Source organism: Centruroides sculpturatus, unplaced genomic scaffold (genome assembly GCF_000671375.1).
Source record: "Centruroides sculpturatus isolate CEXI.00-Female unplaced genomic scaffold, Cexi_2.0 scaffold185, whole genome shotgun sequence".
NCBI lineage: Eukaryota > Metazoa > Arthropoda > Arachnida > Scorpiones > Buthidae > Centruroides > Centruroides sculpturatus.
The window spans coordinates 391,502-414,297 of NW_019384424.1; the positions used below are offsets into that span (position 1 = coordinate 391,502).

The following is a 22,796-nucleotide window of genomic DNA, read 5'->3' on the forward strand; positions in this document are numbered from 1 at the left end:
ATGTGCTAATATTTTTAATTAAATTAAAAAATAAAAAATAAAAAAATTTATAAAATATTAAAATTAAAGGTCACAATTTAAATATTTATCATACATTGACTTATTATAACTGAATAAACTCATTATAGCATGAATGAATGTATTTTAGTAATATTATTACGTAAATATGCTATAAAATAAATGAGAGAATATATGAATTAAGAAAATAAATCGCTAAATAAAAATTTCTGAGTCGACAAAACACCACCTGGACAAAAATATGTTAAACAGATGGTAGACAACACATTACAGTCAAGTGGTGGCATCTGTTGCCAAAAATTTTCATTAAAATCGATTTTTCGCAGGGTAACGACGAATCCCTAGTACATTGTTATAACAATGGGGGGTGTGACAGATCGTTACCCTGGTTTTAAAAAAGTTAAAATCAAACAAGATTATAGTAAAAGGGATTGCGACACAATCTGGGCAAACATCAGGAAAAGTCAGGAATGGCTGAAAGCTAACAATCTGGTGCTCACAAGGGCTGACAAGTCCAAGGACTTAGTTGTCATGAAAAGAAGCACTTACGACGATTTTTTGTTAAAGTACATCAGTGATATGCATTGTATTAAAGCACACGTATGGGCTCTAGAAAGACAGCAGGCAAGAGTTAAAAGATTTGCAAACACACCGTTGGCTAAAGAGCTTGGTTTGACGAAGATAATAGTTTACGCGCTGTCAGCACCTAGGCTATTTGGATTCGCCAAAATCCATAAAAAGGATAAAAGCTTAAGGCCTGTCGTTGATAAAGGATGTGCACCCACAATATTATTGGAAAGATTGATCAATGAGTTCATTCACAAGTACTTGCCCCCACATCGATATAGCGTAAAACAACCTTTAGAGCTTCTACAGAAAATGGCAAATATAAAGTCCCAAGAAGTTAAGTATATGACCATATTGGATTTCAAGGCGTTGTACCCTTTCATCCTATTAGAACCATGTTTTTGCCGTTTATGGGATTTCCTTTTAAGCAAGATCAAGCATTCAGAAAAGAAGAGAAAGCATATTTTAGAGTTGACGCATCTAGCAACTTTTTCTTCTATTTTCAACTTTAATTAAAGGCGTCACATACACGCAACAGAATGGCATCGCCATGGGAAGCCCAATGGGGGGTACTTTATGTGAGATGGTGTTAAGAACGCTAGAGAATGCACTTGTGCCAATTTATGAAACGCAAATCCTACTGTATGCAAGGTATGTTGATGATGTGGTTATTTTATGGAATGTCAAACCCAACTTACAGCAATTCATAAAGAACGTTAATGACAACAAGTTCGGCCTCGAAATTGAACTAGAGCAAGAAAGTAATATGCGCATACACTTTCTGGATTTATCTATACAACTTGACAGCAAAGGGAATTTTCTCACTAAAGTCTATAGAAAGCCTACGTACAACTTGATATTTATCCCATGGAATTCACACGACCCACCTAAGTATAAGCTAGCCGCATTCCGGGCGCTCATTGTGCGAGCTTATTCGCACTGCAGCAGTACCCAGGACAGAAACGAAGAGTTCTGTTATATCAGTAAACTAGCTAAGAGACATGGGATTAATATTAAAGCTATAAAAAGACAATGTAAGACACGTAGCAAGATGAGAAGTTTACAAAATACAGAAGAGTTCACGATGGAATACAAGGCCTCGCTAAGCAACGTATATAGGCGAATAGGAGCTGCTACAAAGAAAAGAATAATATACAAAAGGAATCCCACTATTTATCAGTTGCTAAGGGCAGACAAAGATGCTGTGGACAAGAACACTCTTCCAGGAGTCTACAGAATCCCGGTTACAGACACGTGGAGGCAGAATATGATGTTCTACATCGGAGCTACCAGAAGATCCACCAAACAAAGGCTGTTAGAGCACCAGAGAAACATAAGAAAAGAACAGCTGTGCACAGCGCTGGCAACATAAGTCTTAGCCAACCCACAAGAGGTCAAAGCGGAGTGGGACTGAGCTAAATTGATACAAATAGTACGCGACAAAAAGCACCTCAGATGCGCTGAAGCCTGGCATATCTTTGCAGATATGCCAGGCTTCAGTGCATCTGAGGTGCTTTTTGTCACAAGCCAAAAAGGTTTAACTATCAACTTCCGGGATGCAAGCAAAATATCGGCAGCATGGCGAGCATGCATATTATAAGAGTCAAGAAAGTTAGCAAAGCGGCAACTCTCTTAACCTTTTGTATCTGTCTGCACTTTATTGTATTTTAATGTATTTTACTGGTATTATTTTTAACTACTGTAGTTACAGCCAATATGTAGAGATGGCGCTTATACAATAGAATATCTTTTTAAAAACATTCCAAAAATAATGCTTGTATCAGTAACGCAAATTTTAAGTTCGAAGTTCGATTGTTCAGTTTTTTCTTGATAAAGACCATTGAATATGGTCAAAAACGTTAGAATGTATCTATTAAATTACGGCTGCATATGTAAAGGTTTGTTTGAGTGTATTTAGTAGTTGTNAAAAAACATTCCAAAAATTCAAAAAAAAAAAAATTTCAAAAGTGGCCTTAACGACCGATTTTAATTAAATTAATAGTTCTTTGTTTTTAGTAGTAGTCACATTTATGAGCGTCTTTTGATTTTTTAATTCATCTTTTTTTCTTATAAAAAATCCCGCATTTTCTTTTTATATTGTTCGTGTTTAGAATTTAAATGACTCAACAATTTATTTGGTTTCATTGCTTCATTGGAGAGAACTACACCACATATGACGCATTGTGGTTTTGTAATTCTTTGAACTTTTATGCTTACGAACCTATATTTGATATAATCACGATCGTATTTTCTGATTTTAATACTACTTAATTTTATATCTTCAGTTTTAGGACTTGTGGTTTTTTTCGTTGCATTTTTCACTGTCATTATCGGAACTTTCACTAGTATTTTCTTCACTATATTTTCTTTTTGAAGGTCCTGATCAGCGATTACTTACATTAAAAAGTTTTCTAATGTTCCTTTCTGTTTTTTCCTCATTTTTATGGGTTAATTATAAATAATTAAAACTAAACACACAATATAAGAAAGAAATGCACCATTATTCGATCCAAAGTCAATGCTAAAACTAAACTGAAACTAACACACCCACAACTTATAAAGATTTCGCATATCTTGCAAAAACATTTAAAATTTCAAAGCCTACTACTAAGCCTATTATTTTTCCTAATTATTTTTAAAATTCCAAGCATTAATAGTTTATTAGAATTACCTTGGAATAAAAGAAGTAAATACTGCAGTGTAAGTAGAATATTTGCATTTATTTCTTCTGTACTAACAAAGTTGTATGTAAGAAGAAATAAGAAATAAATAAAAAAACGAAATACAAAAACTTTATCTTTCTTATTTCACTTTTCAATACGATATTCAGTTGTACATCAATTTTCTTTTTATTATATTATGAAAAAATTTTGCATAATTTGGTGGTCCCTGGCAAACTTTTTATGGACCCAGGGGCCATGGCCACACTGTTAAGAAACACTGCTTTATAGCATTATTGTGGGAAAGAGGTCACATGATTGTTTTTTGTTGATGATGACTTGCATTCTTTGACGACTATGTGCCAACTTTCCCACTTAATTATTGATACAAAAGGTGACATCCAAGCCAATACTCTGCAAAGAGAGGTTTTTTTCTATCGGGGATGTTTACAATTTGAAAAAAAAGTTTAACATTGATTTCAAAATCCTCTTAAAATTTGTGATCTCACACCATTTGCTGCTTACATTAAAATTATACTTTTGAGTATAATTTTAAATTTTCAGAATACTCTCTCTCTTTAACATTTACTTGCTCGACATTGGGCAATTTTAACATCAATTTCCCGACTGACATGCTTTCATTTAAATTAAAGTTTACAAATGTTTCCCGACAAAATTCAATGACAAAAGCTTCCTCTGACAAGTTAACTGGTGACGTGTAACATGTGCAATCAGCACCAAAGACACGATATACAACTGTGATGATTGTCCTCTAGTTCTGAGTTCCTTGATGGTGGCAGTTAATGTTTCCCAACTGTAATTAGATTTTTCCTCTGTGGGCTCGGCTTCTCTTATGGGTCTGATGATGGTACTGGGGAATGCATTAAGACTGTCAATAGTCTCTTCACTTATTGCAACCCTTAGCGCATCACCAAATGTCACTGGCTCTCATGACATGACACTTTGTCTAATTTTAATATTGATTCCATTCAAAAACAGCCTTCAACTGCTTGTCTCATTCTTTATCTTGAATTCACTTTATCATAGCAGCCTCAGCAGCATCTGCTCCCTCTTGCTTTATCTCTATCTCTGTAGCAAGGGCCTGGAGTCGGATGGCATAAGTTTGCACATCCTTGTCCTTCTGCTGTATGCATGTATAAAACTGAATCAACTGGATCGAAAAAGACACTTGTTGAAATCTCTCCAAGATTATTTTTTTAAAGGCATCGTACTTATCGACATCCTTTATTTTCCAGTCTTTGTGCACAAATTCTCGGGCAATTCCGGTAAGTCTTAGCTTCACCACAGCCAACATTTGCAGTTTGGTCCATGCAGCTAATTTGGCAACATCTTCCAGGGACTCAAAAAACTTGGTCACACGGATTCCCTGTACTTCGCCTGAGAATGCTGGTAATAGAGGGATGAAACTTCCTATGCTGCCCAAAACTGCCTTAGTGTTTTCTCCTTCCATGCTTATGCTAAAATATATGAGAATTGACTGAATGTAGCAAGGAACTTGGCTATCGCAAACCCTGTTTTGGCAGACAAAACTTGTGTTCTGCAGACAACCTATCTTTCACAGACAAGCTTATCGAATGCCTGGAAGTTGGCTTAATTCCACTTCTGACACTGAATTGTGATATTGGAAGACAAATTATTTACAACAGGGCTAATCTATAACAGCTAAGCCTATTTCCATTGAGAGAGACAGTTCACAGACCACTAACAATTATCTCTGTGTGTTGATGGAGAGTTATTGGCGACGATCTCTTACAATTATGAAAGTATCGTAGTTCTCATCCACTGTTTCCTTGGTGATCAGGATGTGGAGGCTAAATTGTGCACTATCTCAAGTACAATTTCCAGTTGAGCGCCTGAGCTTCTGGATGCCATTCTTTATAGCATTACTGTGGGAAGGGGTCACATGATCGTCCTTTGTTGACAATGACTTGCATTCTTTGAAGACTATGTATGAACTTTCCCACTTAATTGTTGATACAAAAGGTGACATCTGATCTGATACTCTGCAAAGAGAGTTTTTTTTTATCGGGAATGTTTACAATTTAAAAAAAAAGTTTAACATTGATTTCAAAATCCTCTTAAAATCCCCGGTCTCACAATAGTCTTCCATAAATTTTATAATTATCCAAAGACTCTGAATCTGTATTATTCTGATTTTTTAGCAGTAGGTTTTAATCCTGCTACTAAGAAATCTGAATAATATCCAGAATAATCTACTTCTGTGGCTTTAAGGCCAATTGCAAAAGTTTTAAAGAATCTCTCAGTTCAAATATATTGTGTGAAATGATTATTTTTCCAGAAGAAGAATAATTGTAAAATATTTTTTAAGCAAGTATTACAGCTGCTATGAATACAGTAAAATTTCACTGTAATGAATATCATTGTGGGTTTGCATTGTTGTTGCCTTTATCTTTCATCTCTGCGAGTGAAAGAAACAAACGAGACGAGATTGTAACAGAAACTAAACTTTTATTCTCCTTCTTGCGTACTTGGTACAGCACATGTCTCGATGATGTGGCTAACAAAGACAACTGGTTTTCAACGGTCTTTGTGGGGTGAGTTCGAATTTATTCCAGGAAGTGATGACTCATACACCCCGGGGTCATTGCATGTATTTTACAACGATTAAGGGTACAGATGTGAAGGGTGGCATTCGCCACAGAGTATCCCCCCAGTGAGGGACGAGCGGTAGAATTGATGTCGAACGAGTCGCTTAACATTACATTATGGTGACTAGTCTTTTAGGAAAATGAATGTGATGGCCTGATCTAGTTGTGATGGTTTGATCTTTTCTAGAGATAGTTTCCAGTTTTTTGTTGTTCGCTGTTGCTGATGACAGTGCTGTCTGCGATGGGCTTGACTGGATGGGTTTGATAATAGATTTCTGGGATGATTCGTCCTGTAAGATATACGCTGGTTTTACTCTGTCAATGGAGATGGTTGATTTGCGACCTTGGATGTCAATTACTAGTGTTTTGTCATGTTTTTCTAGCACTTTGTATGGGCCTGAGTAAGGCTGGCAAAGAGGAGGTCGGTTTGCATCGAATCTTAAGAAAACATGTGTTCATTCCTTTAGCTCTGGATGAATGAAAATTTTCTGGGTGGAATGAGTGGAAGTTGTTAATGGTTTCAGGTTGGACATGTGTGTTTTTAGTTGACTGACAAATGATTCGCAAGGAACTCGTGGGGTGTCGGGGCTAATGATGTCAGCTGGTAATTTTAATGGAGTACCATATAACAGTTCGGCTGCTGTTGTGCCTATATCGGCTTTAATTGCTGAACGAATTCCCAGGAGGACTACCAGAAGGGCGTCGGTCCATTTGGAAGATTCGTGTGCCATTAGCGATGCCTTCAGGTGTCTATGTAATCGTTCTATTAAACCGTTTGATCGGGGATGGTATGCTGCTGAATGGATGCGATTGGTGCCGAGAAGTCTGGTCAGTTCTTGGAAGAGGTTTGATTCGAACTGACGTCCTTGATCAGTGGTGATGGTAGTAGGGCATCCGAATCTTGTGATTTAACCTGAGAAAAAGGCTCTGCATACCATCTCAGCAGATATGTCGGCAATTGGGATGACCTCTGGCCATCTGGTAAAACGGTCGATCACTGTAAGGCAGTAGTATTTCCCGTCAGCTGGCGGAAGTGGTCCTATCAGGTCCATGTGAAGATGGGAAAATCTTGCTTCCAGAAGTGTAAACTTCCCTGTTGGTGTCCAGGCATGGTAATGAATTTTCGATTTCTGGCAGGGGATGCAATGTCGTGCCCACTGATGGATGTCCTTCCGCTTGCCTGGCCAAACATAACGGCTTGAAATTAGCTTAGTGGTTGCTGTTGCTCCTGGATGAGAAAGTCCATGTAGGTGATTGAATATGATTCGTCGGAAATTATGAGGCACGAAGGGGCAAGGTATTCCGGATGATGTGTCACAGTATAGGTCGATTTTGTTAGGTGGAAAGGATTTCAGCTCTAATTTGAGCGACATAGGATCCTTTAACAATTGATGAAGTCCCAAAGCTGTAGCTTGCGTTGTGGCTAGCTCTCGGAAGTCTAGAGGGGAAGCAGAGGTGATAGAATCTATCTCGATGTGGGAGAGAGCGTCTGCTATTGTGTTGGCTGTGCCCGGAATATGACGTATGTCTGTAGAGAATTGGGATACAAAATCGAGATGCCGCATTTGTCGAGGTGAACATTTATCTGGTTTTTGTTTGAAGGCGTATATAAATGGTTTTTGATCTGTGTAGATCGTTAATTTGTGGCCTTCTAACATGGCAAAATTGTTTTATTGATGTATATATTGCCAATAGTTCTCTGTTGTAAGCTGACCAGTTGCATTGATTTGGTGCCAGTTTTGCTGAGATAAAAGTGATGGGTTCCCATTTCCTGTTGTATTGCATCAGTGCTCCTCCAACTGCTGCATCTGATGCATCTACCCATATGCATAGTTTAGCCCCGGGTATTGGATGGTGGAGAAGTGTGGCTTTGGCCAGTGCTTCTTTAGCTGATATAAAGGATTGTTCTGCCACTTCTGACCATTGCAGAGATCGTGATTCTGCTTTCCGAGTGAGTGATGTACGTTTCTTGTTCTTTTTTCCTTCTAGTAGCTGCACTAGCGGGGCGAGGATGTGTGCCGCTCGAGGGATGCATCTCCTGTAGAAATTTATTATACCCAAGAATCGTCTAAGTTGAGTGAGAGACAAAGGTTTCGGAAATTCTTGGATGGCTCTGACTCTATCAGAGAGTGGTTCCAGACCCTTTTCTGAGACCTTGAATTCGAGAAATTCGATTGATGGTATGCCGAAGGTACATTTTGACGGATTTATGGTCAACCCATATTCCTGGAGACGTTGGAATAAGATGTGAGATGTGTTCTTCCTGGGAGCGTGATGCTATTAGTATGTCATCGACGAAAGCATATGTGAAGGAGAGTCCTCCAGTTACTTTGTCAATGAACCATTGAAATGTTGCTGATGCATTGCACAATCCAAATTGCATCCTGGTACTCTCGAAAAGACCAAATGGTGTCGTTATAGCTGTTTTGTGCATGTGCAGTGGATAGATGGGTATCTGATGATAGGCCTTGATTAAGTCTATGTGAGAGAAGATTTGTGTTCCTTGCAGTTCCAATGTGAAATCTGTGATGTTTGGAATGCCGTATCTGTCCTTTATAAGGTTTGTGCATTTAGAACACGATAATCTCCCATGGGTCGCCAATCTGAACTGTTTTTCTTGGTGGAATGGTGATGCGTAATTGCTTTTTGATGTTTGCATATGGCCGAGAGCTATCATCTTATCAAATTCGGCCTTAGCGATTTTAATTAATTAAGTCTATCTGGTGCTAGGCGACGTGGTTTCGCAGTTACGGGTGGACCAATCATTTCTATATGATGTACAACGTTGTGTTTTACTGGTTGGTTAGGACGTGGAGGTCTGGTGATCTCAGGAAATTCTTCCAATATCTTATGATATATGGAGTCGTTGGTCGTTATCTTAATAGAGTGGATGAAGGTTTCTAATAATTTGCCTGGAGAGTTCACTTTTGTCTGAACGTCTGTGAGCAAGAAAAAACTGAACATCTTACATTTGCATCTAAGATTCGGTACTAAATAGAAATGATACAAGAAATCTGCGTCTATTATTGCTGTTGACACGTTGCCAATAAGGAATTTCCAGCGAAAAATTTTCTTTAACCCAAAATCGAGAGTGAGTGTTCATTGGTCGTAGACATGAATTGCAGTTGTGTTTGTAGCCATCAAGGTCATTTGAGATGCGCGTTTCTTTTGAGACGAGGAAGCTGGAAATATTGATACGTCGGAACCTGTGTCGATGAGAAAGTTTGTTTGTTCTCTTATCTAGGATGAACAGGCGATGAGATTGTTCCAGCAAAGTGCATGTTGCCTCTATGCTTCGCCGCTCTCGTTTGTTGGAAAACTACACGGAGGAGTACATTTTTGTGCCTTTGCACCAAAATGGTTGTGGTACCAGCAGTAGTTGTTGATACTGCGGCGAGTTGAATTGTTGCGATGTCCTGAACTGTTGCGGGAGTGTTCAGAAAAATGGTCACTGCGATCCCAACGTGCCTGCATTAGTTGATTGATTCGCTTGTTAAGTTTATTTATGTCGACTAGTATTTTGTTGGTTACGGTATCGGGTTTCTCAGGTTGCGACACTGAAGCTATCATTGCGGGGGTTACTTTCACCATGCAGTTTGCTACCTCTGCTGCTTTGTTTACGTCGAGTGGGGTAATGGCAGCTAGGATAGATTGGACGGAAGTCGGAAGGTGTTGTGTGAATAATTCTAATATAATTGCGTTTGAGATTTGAAAATTTTCCGCCCAATGCTTTAGAATACGTAGTAGTTCAGAGGGTTTGCAATCTCCTAGCTGTTCTCCGGCCAATAGTTTTTGTAACTCCTGTTGAGACGATTTGCTGGATCGTGTAATAAGTTCCACCTTTATGTGACTGTACAGGTCTGTATGGTCCGGAGAAATAATAATGTCTTTAACCGTTGATGAGACTTCCGGTGGTAAATGGGCCACTACGTAGTTGAACTTTGTGGCACTTCCTGTGATCAGCTTTGGAGATCCTAGCGCAAATGTGCTTTCGCACATGTGGAACCATAAGGCTGGGTCGGAAAAGTTGTATGGAGGGATTTTTACCGCTCCAATCTCAGCCATGATGTGATGACTGAGGTCTTGAGAAAAGGTGGTAAACGATGTACCTGATGAAGGCTCCAATGATAGTTCTTAGTCTGGCTCACCAATGTGGGTTTGCATTGTTGTTGCCTTCATCTTTCATCACTGTGAGTGAAAGAAACAAACAAGACGAGATCATAACAGAAACTAAACTTTTATTCTCCTTCTCACGTACTTGGTACAGCACGTCTTGATGACGCGGCTAACAAAGACAACTGGTGTTTGATGGTCTTTGTGGGGTGAGTTCGAATTTATTCCAGGAAGTGATGACTCATACACCCCGGGGTCGTTGCTTGTATTTTACAATGGTTAAGGGTACAGATGTGAAGGGCGGCGTTAGCCACACCATTATAACAAGTTTGTTTTAATCTTCTGCTAATTTACTATGTATGTTAACATAAGATTATTTCAAGTTAACAGGTATCACTGCAATAAAAAATTGAATGCAATGTTATTAAAGTTCAACTTTTACAAAGGAAAGTAATTACTATCATGAAATTTGTAATGAACCATAAGATTTCCATAATTGAATCGGACTATTTTCCACTATTGTTAATAATTAAATTCTAAGCAATTTGGTGTTATAGGTAAGCGTTAGGTGCCATCTCTTATTAAATTTAATAATTATAATTAAATTAATATTTACTAAATTTGGAATATTCTGGAAGAAAAGAATTGTCCTAGAGTGGGAATCAAGTCTGGAACTTCCACATGCCGTGTTGCAAGTTATGCTGCTTGGACTTTTGTCCGACTACTCTGTTACTTGTGGTGCTGGCTGGAGACAACTTGATGCCTACAGCTGATAACTCCCACTATAGCATTCGGCTGGTTATCACTTCTTAACTGGCAATGTGACTGAATGGTAAGCAGGAGTTATGGCCCAATTATAACTCGTCAGAGACTGCATTTCTTAACTAAATACACTCAAACAAACCTTTACATATGCATCTGTAATTTAATTGATACATTCTAACGTTTTCGACCATATTCAATGGTCTTTATCAAGAAAAAACTGAACAATCGAACTTCGAACTTAAAATTTGCGTTACTGATACAAGCATTATTTTTGGAATGTTTTTAAAAAGATATTCTATTGTATAAGCGCCATCTCTACATATTGGCTGTAACTACAGTAGTTAAAAATAATACCAATAAAATACATTAAAATACAATAAAGTGCAGACAGATACAAAAGGTTAAGAGAGTTGCCGCTTTGCTAACTTTCTTGACTCTTATAATATGCATGCTCGCCATGCTGCCGATATTTTGCTTGCATCCCGGAAGTTGATAGTTAAACCTTTTTGGCTTGTGACAAAAAGCACCTCAGATGCACTGAAGCCTGGCATATCTGCAAAGATATGCCAGGCTTCAGCGCATCTGAGGTGCTTTTTGTCGCGTACTATTTGTATCAATTTAGCTCAGTCCCACTCCGCTTTGACCTCTTGTGGGTTGGCTAAGACTTATGTTGCCAGCGCTGTGCACAGCTGTTCTTTTCTTATGTTTCTCTGGTGCTCTAACAGCCTTTGTTTGGTGGATCTTCTGGTAGCTCCGATGTAGAACATCATATTCTGCCTCCACGTGTCTGTAACCGGGATTCTGTAGACTCCTGGAAGAGTGTTCTTGTCCACAGCATCTTTGTCTGCCCTTAGCAACTGATAAATAGTGGGATTCCTTTTGTATATTATTCTTTTCTTTGTAGCAGCTCCTATTCGCCTATATACGTTGCTTAGCGAGGCCTTGTATTCCATCGTGAACTCTTCTGTATTTTGTAAACTTCTCATCTTGCTACGTGTCTTACATTGTCTTTTTATAGCTTTAATATTAATCCCATGTCTCTTAGCTAGTTTACTGATATAACAGAACTCTTCGTTTCTGTCCTGGGTACTGCTGCAGTGCGAATAAGCTCGCACAATGAGCGCCCGGAATGCGGCTAGCTTATACTTAGGTGGGTCGTGTGAATTCCATGGGATAAATATCAAGTTGTACGTAGGCTTTCTATAGACTTTAGTGAGAAAATTCCCTTTGCTGTCAAGTTGTATAGATAAATCCAGAAAGTGTATGCGCATATTACTTTCTTGCTCTAGTTCAATTTCGAGGCCGAACTTGTTGTCATTAACGTTCTTTATGAATTGCTGTAAGTTGGGTTTGACATTCCATAAAATAACCACATCATCAACATACCTTGCATACAGTAGGATTTGCGTTTCATAAATTGGCACAAGTGCATTCTCTAGCGTTCTTAACACCATCTCACATAAAGTACCCCCCATTGGGCTTCCCATGGCGATGCCATTCTGTTGCGTGTATGTGACGCCTTTAATTAAAGTTGAAAATAGAAGAAAAAGTTGCTAGATGCGTCAACTCTAAAATATGCTTTCTCTTCTTTTCTGAATGCTTGATCTTGCTTAAAAGGAAATCCCATAAACGGCAAAAACATGGTTCTAATAGGATGAAAGGGTACAACGCCTTGAAATCCAATATGGTCATATACTTAACTTCTTGGGACTTTATATTTGCCATTTTCTGTAGAAGCTCTAAAGGTTGTTTTACGCTATATCGATGTGGGGGCAAGTACTTGTGAATGAACTCATTGATCAATCTTTCCAATAATATTGTGGGTGCACATCCTTTATCAACGACAGGCCTTAAGCTTTTATCCTTTTTATGGATTTTGGCGAATCCAAATAGCCTAGGTGCTGACAGCGCGTAAACTATTATCTTCGTCAAACCAAGCTCTTTAGCCAACGGTGTGTTTGCAAATCTTTTAACTCTTGCCTGCTGTCTTTCTAGAGCCCATACGTGTGCTTTAATACAATGCATATCACTGATGTACTTTAACAAAAAATCGTCGTAAGTGCTTCTTTTCATGACAACTAAGTCCTTGGACTTGTCAGCCCTTGTGAGCACCAGATTGTTAGCTTTCAGCCATTCCTGACTTTTCCTGATGTTTGCCCAGATTGTGTCGCAATCCCTTTTACTATAATCTTGTTTGATTTTAACTTTTTTAAAACCAGGGTAACGATCTGTCACACCCCCCATTGTTATAACAATGTACTAGGGATTCGTCGTTACCCTGCGAAAAATCGATTTTAATGAAAATTTTTGGCAACAGATGCCACCACTTGACTGTAATGTGTTGTCTACCATCTGTTTAACATATTTTTGTCCAGGTGGTGTTTTGTCGACTCAGAAATTTTTATTTAGCGATTTATTTTCTTAATTCATATATTCTCTCATTTATTTTATAGCATATTTACGTAATAATATTACTAAAATACATTCATTCATNACCATATTGGATTTCAAGGCGTTGTACCCTTTCATCCTATTAGAACCATGTTTTTGCCGTTTATGGGATTTCCTTTTAAGCAAGATCAAGCATTCAGAAAAGAAGAGAAAGCATATTTTAGAGTTGACGCATCTAGCAACTTTTTCTTCTATTTTCAACTTTAATTAAAGGCGTCACATACACGCAACAGAATGGCATCGCCATGGGAAGCCCAATGGGGGGTACTTTATGTGAGATGGTGTTAAGAACGCTAGAGAATGCACTTGTGCCAATTTATGAAACGCAAATCCTACTGTATGCAAGGTATGTTGATGATGTGGTTATTTTATGGAATGTCAAACCCAACTTACAGCAATTCATAAAGAACGTTAATGACAACAAGTTCGGCCTCGAAATTGAACTAGAGCAAGAAAGTAATATGCGCATACACTTTCTGGATTTATCTATACAACTTGACAGCAAAGGGAATTTTCTCACTAAAGTCTATAGAAAGCCTACGTACAACTTGATATTTATCCCATGGAATTCACACGACCCACCTAAGTATAAGCTAGCCGCATTCCGGGCGCTCATTGTGCGAGCTTATTCGCACTGCAGCAGTACCCAGGACAGAAACGAAGAGTTCTGTTATATCAGTAAACTAGCTAAGAGACATGGGATTAATATTAAAGCTATAAAAAGACAATGTAAGACACGTAGCAAGATGAGAAGTTTACAAAATACAGAAGAGTTCACGATGGAATACAAGGCCTCGCTAAGCAACGTATATAGGCGAATAGGAGCTGCTACAAAGAAAAGAATAATATACAAAAGGAATCCCACTATTTATCAGTTGCTAAGGGCAGACAAAGATGCTGTGGACAAGAACACTCTTCCAGGAGTCTACAGAATCCCGGTTACAGACACGTGGAGGCAGAATATGATGTTCTACATCGGAGCTACCAGAAGATCCACCAAACAAAGGCTGTTAGAGCACCAGAGAAACATAAGAAAAGAACAGCTGTGCACAGCGCTGGCAACATAAGTCTTAGCCAACCCACAAGAGGTCAAAGCGGAGTGGGACTGAGCTAAATTGATACAAATAGTACGCGACAAAAAGCACCTCAGATGCGCTGAAGCCTGGCATATCTTTGCAGATATGCCAGGCTTCAGTGCATCTGAGGTGCTTTTTGTCACAAGCCAAAAAGGTTTAACTATCAACTTCCGGGATGCAAGCAAAATATCGGCAGCATGGCGAGCATGCATATTATAAGAGTCAAGAAAGTTAGCAAAGCGGCAACTCTCTTAACCTTTTGTATCTGTCTGCACTTTATTGTATTTTAATGTATTTTACTGGTATTATTTTTAACTACTGTAGTTACAGCCAATATGTAGAGATGGCGCTTATACAATAGAATATCTTTTTAAAAACATTCCAAAAATAATGCTTGTATCAGTAACGCAAATTTTAAGTTCGAAGTTCGATTGTTCAGTTTTTTCTTGATAAAGACCATTGAATATGGTCAAAAACGTTAATCTATTAAATTACGGCTGCATATGTAAAGGTTTGTTTGAGTGTATTTAGGAGTTGTGGGTTTGAGCTCCACTTTGAGCCAATTCTTTTCTTCCAAAACCCTCCAAATTAATTATTATAATTATTAAATTTAGCAAGAGATGACATCAAATGCCTGCCTCTGGTGCCAAATTACTTAACATTACTATTAATAATAATAATATTTACTTTTACTTACAATTACTATTAATAATAATAGTACAGTATTAGTAATATAATCCAATATAATTTGGTACTCATTTGGCTTTAATATATAAATATTAAGTTTAGATGTTTATATTTTTACATAAATTATTTATTGACTGTGTATTTAAAAGTGTGAAATTTGCTCTAACTATTTGTACTAGAAAAACTGTTGCTTCGAAGATGCTGTGCTTTCAAGCTCTAAGTGTATTTCATTATTTAAGAATTTTTTAACGCTAGTGTTTTGGTGATATTTCAGCTTGCTAAAATTTTACTTAAGAAATGTACTTCTGTGATCCTCACTGTTTCATTACACTGACATTTTACTGTATTATTGATCAAGATCCAAAGTTATTTACTATTTTATTATTTATGTAAATTATATTACAGATTGTATGCTGTTGGTGGAAGAGATGGAAGTTCTTGTTTAAGATGTGTAGAATGCTTTGACCCACATACAAATAAATGGACTCTCTGTGCACCTATGATGAAGAGAAGAGGTGGTGTTGGGGTCGGTGTTGCCAATGAATACTTATTTGCTCTAGGTGGACATGATGCACCAGCTGTAAATCCAAGTGCTTCACGTTTCGATTGTGTAGAAAGGTAAAAATTAATCTCAGTTAACTCTGTCTGTGTTAATATTAATAATAGAGATAATGTAATCTAGTTATTAATCAAAACTGAAGTAATTTTCATTATGTGGTTAATTTTTTTATTAAAGGATTGAAATCAGCTTAGAATAAACAAATATTTAAAGATACGAAAATATTTGGTTGTTTGGAAAGAAATTTTGGTTTTTTTTGTGACAAAGAAAACAACTTTCTTATACAGTGGAACCTCGGTATACGACCTTAATCCGTTCCTGATGTTTGGACTTATACCGAATAGGACGTATACCAAATTAACCTTTCTCACAAGAAGTAATGTAAAAATGATTAATCTGTTCTCACATATAAAAAAAATTGCTGGCTTTAAACATCTCACTTTCCTGGCTAGTTCCTGCTTGATTTTTCATGAGATCAGCACGTATCTTTTTAGCTTTCTCGCAAATAATTGCTTCTGATAGGATGTCGCCAGCACACTGTTTTTCAGTTATCCAAGCAAAAGCAATTTCTCAACATGATCTAATGTCTTCGATCTCTGTTTAGAAATTGATTTAACTCCTTTCGCAACGTTAGCAGATTTAATAATGTCTTTATTTTTTTTACGATTGTCGATATCGTCGTTCTCGGAATACGGTATGCAACAGTTAAATCTCGAACATGCATGCCACCTTCATATTTCTCAACAATCTCTTTTTTCGGTTCCATTGTGATTCTAGTAAATTTTTTTAGTTTTCTGCTGCTTTTCATTTGCCTTTTTGCAATTCATGATTAATAAAAGTAATAAAATTTTTCTTACAAATTAAAATCAGAAGAAATTTAACAAAGTTAGAAACTGTGGCATCACGAACATCTAGTCTGGTCTAGTACATTGATAGTGCTACTTGTTCATAGATGGCACATATAATTGAATTAAGTCTTATACCGAACAAAAGTTCTATACCGAGCAAAATTTGTTTTGTCCAAACAGGATGTATTCCGAATTGGATGTATTCTAAAGCAGACGTATACCGAGGTACCACTATTTTGTTTTGACTTTTTTACACCAGTATAATAAGTCCTATTAATAAACAAGGTCCAAGTATATAGTATATACACAGAAATATAAAACAGTAAGGACATAGAGGTAAAAAGAATTACATTCTACATAGTTGACTATCTGCATGGCATTCAATTTGTCTTTATGTTTGAATTTAAGTATCATAATCGTGTTCCATCTAGAATGAGCTAATGTTAAAATTTAAAATTTTGTAATAACATTCAAAAATATGTTCTTTTGCCATTTACCTAATGAAGCCATTTTTGAAAAGGTCTAAAGTACTTGCAAAAACATTTCTTTTTATCTTGAACACAGATCACATTGAAAAGACAGTGCACTTAGTGCTAATTTAGCACTGTGTTGCTCATTGTTTGCCAACAAGCAGGTTGCATTTGGCAAGCAATTTAAAAAAGTTTTCTGCAAGATAAACTAGCAATAGAATTAGTAATTTGGTCTTCTTAATTGACATCAACACTTAAATTAGCCAACTCTGAAGTTAACTATTTCAGTTGGCAAGTAAAGTAAATTATACTAGTTGAGTGGTCTATAGATAGGTTGTAGAAGTCACCTTTTTAGTTCATCTTCTGTGCTTTTGAATAATGATTTTTACTTAGTTATGACTTGAATAATGATTGAATCTAATTTGATTCTACATATTTTTTGCATTTGTTAACTACATTATGCTCTTCACATACTGATTGTTTAATTAATTGAAAATAAATAGTTGCATGTCAGCATACTTTTGTGACTGTAGGGTCAGTGTCTTGTTGACACCACGTCAGGATGTGACACCACCGAGTCTCTCAGGACTCGGAAATCGTGACTTTATGTCACACGAGTGGTAGCGGATGAGCAGTGGGCTTCGTAGCAGAGGTGAGGAGAGAGACGAGGAAGTGATTCACTTGGATTTCACATTAACTAACAAATAACAATTTAAATAAGAACCAAAGAAAATACAGATATATTCGATAGTGGGCATGCTTAAAGTTCCCCTACTTACACTAGGTCGTTTGAGAGAGAGAGTTTACAAACAAATCATAGGTTGATAAATACCTTTGTTCTGAGTCAAAGATCTGTAGGAAGATGTCCCCGCCGAGGGAATGTTCAATCAAATGGTTCTGGATCTTGTCCGTTAACAGGAGCATGCAGGGGTGGAGGCACGAAAGTGGGGATGATATCCTTAAAGAGGCACAATCTTTGTCACGGTATTTATCCTTGAGGACGACTTTGGTGGACGGACTTTGGAAGACAACTGACTTCAGGTGTTTTTTCCATTCTCCCTTATTATTCCTCTTGGGTTTTTCCCATGAGGTCAGGAGGTTGTTATTAAGGGTCTGGCGTCCAATGTGGGCACTTTATTGAAAGTTCCGGGTGACACAACACTGACTAGCTGGATCCTCCTGAACAAGGAACCAACTTTGTGGGAAATAATTTTTATGGCTTTTAGCCTAACTTGATAAAACGCTTGAAGTTAAGAATTTCCCAATAATTAAAGTTTAAAATAACTTTAGGTTAAATAAAGGTTAAAAAAAAAACTTTATTGGGGGTCTGTTTGTCCCTCACATCACCATGGCCTTTCCAAAATCGAGCTTGTTCTGAGTGAGCAAGATCGATTTTCACTGTTCTTCTTTCTATGGGTGTAGTTGTTTAAAATGAAAGATTTGTTTCTTTCTCTCTCTCTCTCTCTCTCTCTTAAGGTTTACATAAAATCAACAAAATGCGGTTATTATCGCATGTAATCAAAGACATTTTTTTTCCTCGACATCAATATTATCAATATAATCAACAACTTCCGACAAAAATTTTTCCTTATAACGCGGAACAATTACTTCTCATTTTGTTTTCCTACAATTGTTTTTTTTTTTTCTTTCCATACAACATTTAAATTTCACGATCTGCTTGCTTTCTCGGAGATAATACAAAATGGGTAACCTAAGGTAATTAGGAATAAGCAAGGATAATTTACAATTGCGTACAAGATTTAAAGACTCGTAATGTTTACAGCTAAATGGTTCTTTGCTCTCTCTCTCTCTCTTTTATTATTATTATTTTGTTTTTCTCTCGCGGAAGTTCTAAACCATGCATTGTATTTCCTATTTAAATTTCGATTCTTCCTGTTTCGATCGGTTCACTTTTTCTTTGCTTGCTAGCAGATTGTTGTGATCTCTAATTAATTCTGCTAATTGTCATGATCAATTTTTGCTTGTCTAATCTTTACCTGTATCTTATTTGTGTATGTGGAAGGGGATATTCTTACTGGTATGCGACTTTGCGGCTGATATGGTTTTCTAGTAGAGGTTGTGTCTGAAGTTCTCGGATTCAGCAATGTCATTGACGTTCGAGAGAAATGCAAATATCAGAAAAATTGGGATGTCGAAAATTGTGAATATCATGGAGAAGATGACTATAACATTAATGGATGTTTGGAGAACTGTCGATTGAACTGTTTGCTGATCGGATTCTGGTTGTTGTTCTTGCTGGCATGTAGCACTTCATGACTATGATTGTATGTTATTTTATATGTTTGTAGTTCCGTTTATGTCGCGTCGCGTATGATTGTTTTTGTACTGTTCACTTCCGTTTCCTTCCTCTGTGCCACCACTTAGCCAACGGTTAGGTTTCCGGCATCCGATTGGTCCGTGACTGTGTGACGTGGTAAGAGGGGAGTATAAAAGCGAGGGCGCGGAATAGAGAGGGGCTTTTTTAGCTCTTTGGCTTGTGAAGAAAACNAAATACAATAAAGTGCAGACAGATACAAAAGGTTAAGAGAGTTGCCGCTTTGCTAACTTTCTTGACTCTTATAATATGCATGCTCGCCATGCTGCAGATATTTTGCTTGCATCCCGGAAGTTGATAAAAGTACTAATTAAGGTAGAAAACGAGATTTACGAGCTGGGACCACAAGTTTTAAAGGAAACTAACCTCTGAGTTGTAGGCTTAGCTAATCAAGTATCGGTTAGATTACAGAAGAGATATAAGAAAAGAATGGACTGGATCAAAATGCACCAAGAATGTTGTAAAATGCAGCTCAACCCTGCAATTATATGCTGGGATGACATCACACTTCCAACATGCTTGAAAAAAGCATGTAAGTATAGACCTAAGTACGCACCATTACCTAAACTCACTCCTGGAAAGATTATGCCAGAAGTCGAGCATGCTATAGAGGGACTTAGCGAGATCAAAAAAGAAATGTTTAGATAGGAAGTGGCGCTTAACCTTCTTAGAAGCAGTTACCACGCCCCCGTGTTTACGTTTATTGTCTAAAAGGGCCAAGGTCAATATAGGTCAACAAGTTATATTATTTCAAAAATTCACCAAAAATCAAGTTATTGTTATATTCATATGACAAAAATCACGTTACATTTATTAATATCTGTAGTTATAAATACGATATTTTAAAATACATTTCCATAAAAAAATTCAATAGAAAAAAATTATAATACATCAGAACTGACATCTGTCTGTGAAAATTTGCAACATTTTTTAAAATTCACATACTCCAGTTAAGTAGTTTGTTCTTGGCACCAAGCCAGAACGACTTGAAATATCGTTCTGTACAATTCGATATAACATTTATGAATGTACGATTATTAGTTTTAAAATTATCACAGATTATAATATATCCTTTGTTTGGAATCTAACCTTTGTTTTGCTATCGATGCGTATTACGAACTAATATTCTTTATTCATTTTATTTTGAACAATAATATAAATTATTGTGATAAATATATAGACCACTAGTAATACATTTACGATGGGCTAATATTTTTAATTTAATTAAAAAATAAAAAATTAAAAAAATTTATAAATATCAAAATTGAAGGTCACAATTTAAATATTTATCATACATTGATTTATTATAACTAAATAAACTTATTATAGCATGAATAAACGTATTTTAGTAATATTATTACGTAAATATGCTATAAAATAAAAGAAAAAATATTTAACTTAAAAAAAAAANTTAAGAGGCCTTATAATCTAAGGCATCGCGAGATTGACTTCCGTAGATTACACTACGGTAAGTAATGTCTTTCCGAGGGAGATGTGTAGCACTTCGTGATTATGATTGTATGTTATTTTATATGTTTGTAGTTCCGTTTATGTTGCGTTGCGTATGATTGTTTTTGTACCGTTCACTTCCGTTTCCTTCCTCTGTGCCACCACTTAGCCAACGGTTAGGTTTCCGGCATCCGATTGGTCCGTGACTGTGTGACGTGGTAAGAGGGGAGTATAAAAGCGAGGGCGCGGAATAGAGAGGGGCTTTTTTAGCTCTTTGGCTTGTGAAGAAAACAGGAAATAGCACGCTGTGACGACGGAAGCAATAAGGGACAAAGAAGAGAGGAGCAGAAGATAGAAGAAAGGAACCTGCGACGGGAAGGAAAGGCGATCTCCCATTGAATCACACGATTGGACTGACAACGCAGAAACTTTCAAGGTCCAGGAGGTACTCTGTCTAGTATATATATATATTTCGGATACTTAGTTTATTGTCGGGAAGCACGGGCCTTGCGTAAGGAGGGATAGCGGAAGGGAACAAGGAGACTATTCACCATTGTTACGGGTAATATACTATTCGGTATTGGAATTGTTATCCGACATCTGCATTGTAAAAATCTGGTCGTTTATAGAATTAAACTCTTGTTTAACTGGTCATACGCTTGTACCGATTCTTCATCGTATCACCCGTGGGTTTTTTTTTATCGATTCTTGTAACAGCAGACCACGTGTCCTCTAGAGTTTTCATTGGCGTCCGCGACAGGATTGTGAATAGTCAGCCAAGCGTGTGTTCCCCAAATTCCGTATCGTTTATATCCGCCGTATTCAAGGCCCTAGTGTATGTACTGTACATCGTATTCGTATATGAGCTGCCATATATTCGGCTTCCAGTGATTTATTTAAATTTGTTATGGAAAATCATACTGTAGAATCATCGGGAATGGCGATGGAGGGGGTTAGTAGTGTCCCCATTGTTACGGGATTTATGGGGATGATCCCATGTTTTACGAACTCGCCGGGCGATATCCTGGATATATATCGCTTCTTTGAGACTGTGGAAGATGTAGCAGCCCACGCCAGTTGGGACGAGGCGGTCAAAATCACCGTCATTCAGGCCTGGATTAAGGGGGAACCACTTTCAATATTTTTCGATCTAAGGGACCAAGGCATCAGAAGTTATGAGGAGATAAAAAGAAGCCTCATCAAATGCTTTGATTGTAGGGACAGGGAACAAGATCCATTCAATCAAGTCTTAAAAATAACACAAAAGAGAGGGGAGAAGGTCTATGAGTACGGGAACCGCATAAGGTCTTTGTTCTCGCACGCCGTAGCTCGGAACAGTAATTTGGCCCCACTATGGGATAATGCTGTAAAGGAGTGTTTTTTGAGAGGGTTGGATGATGACATTCGGAGGCAGGTAATGCAAAACCATCCGGAAACCTTGGACCAAGCAATATGTCGGGCGGAGGAAGAGGAGAAGATTGTGGCAGCTTGTGGGAGAAGGAGGGTAATGAACGAGGTGTGCACAAACTCAGAGCACACGGGCTTGGTATTGGAGAAAGAGGACAGCCTGAACAGTCGTATGGCTAAGCTTGAGGATCAAATGCGGGAATTGAAGGAATCTGTCGCGTCATTAACTGAATGTATTAAGGGAGGTGGAAACCCCGAAAGAAAATGGAGTAATGAGAGAAGATGTTATACGTGCGGGGAAAAAGGGCACTTTGCTAGGCAGTGCGGTAAGCGTAGTCATTTAAACTAATTGAAGGCCATCTGGAAGGTCAGACAGATGACCAGGGTGTGAAGCTGAAACTGACAAAGGGAATTCAATTGTCCCGACGCGGACTACCGACAATCGAAGGCTTAATGCTGGGTACCAAAGTTCATTGTCTGATTGACACTGGCGCGGAAAGGACGGTGATTAAAAATGAACTAGCTGAAATTATAAGGAAGCAAAATGGGAGTTGGGTAGTACTTAATGACTCGTGTATAAGTGGGATGTCGGGTGCCCGCCTGAGAAGTGATGAGGCTGTAATAATTGAATGTATGTTTGGGGATGGTTGTCAGGTAAGCGCGAAGGCTCCTAGTTTAAGTTTTTCGAACGGGGCAGAATATGACTTAATTTTCAACATGGACATTATCTGCCGACACCCGGAGCTGCTAACTGAGATTAG

The 22,796-nt window shown here is 37.6% G+C and overlaps 2 protein-coding genes across 2 annotated transcripts in view; one reads left to right on the forward strand and one right to left on the reverse strand.

Annotated features, from left to right (window-relative positions):
• Positions 1-22,796, forward strand: part of LOC111619488 (kelch-like protein 5) — a 165,653-nt gene that overhangs the window by 103,759 nt on the left and 39,098 nt on the right. Inside the window, exon 9 of the mRNA XM_023361217.1 lies at positions 15,373-15,585. Coding sequence (XP_023216985.1) covers positions 15,373-15,585 — 213 coding nt within the window. The remainder of the gene's footprint in view (positions 1-15,372; positions 15,586-22,796) is intronic.
• On the reverse strand, positions 8,935-10,219 carry LOC111619504. Its single transcript, XM_023361230.1, has one exon. It carries the CDS (start codon positions 9,938-9,940, stop codon positions 9,164-9,166), a length of 777 nt encoding a protein of 258 aa, XP_023216998.1. The 5' UTR covers positions 9,941-10,219; the 3' UTR covers positions 8,935-9,163.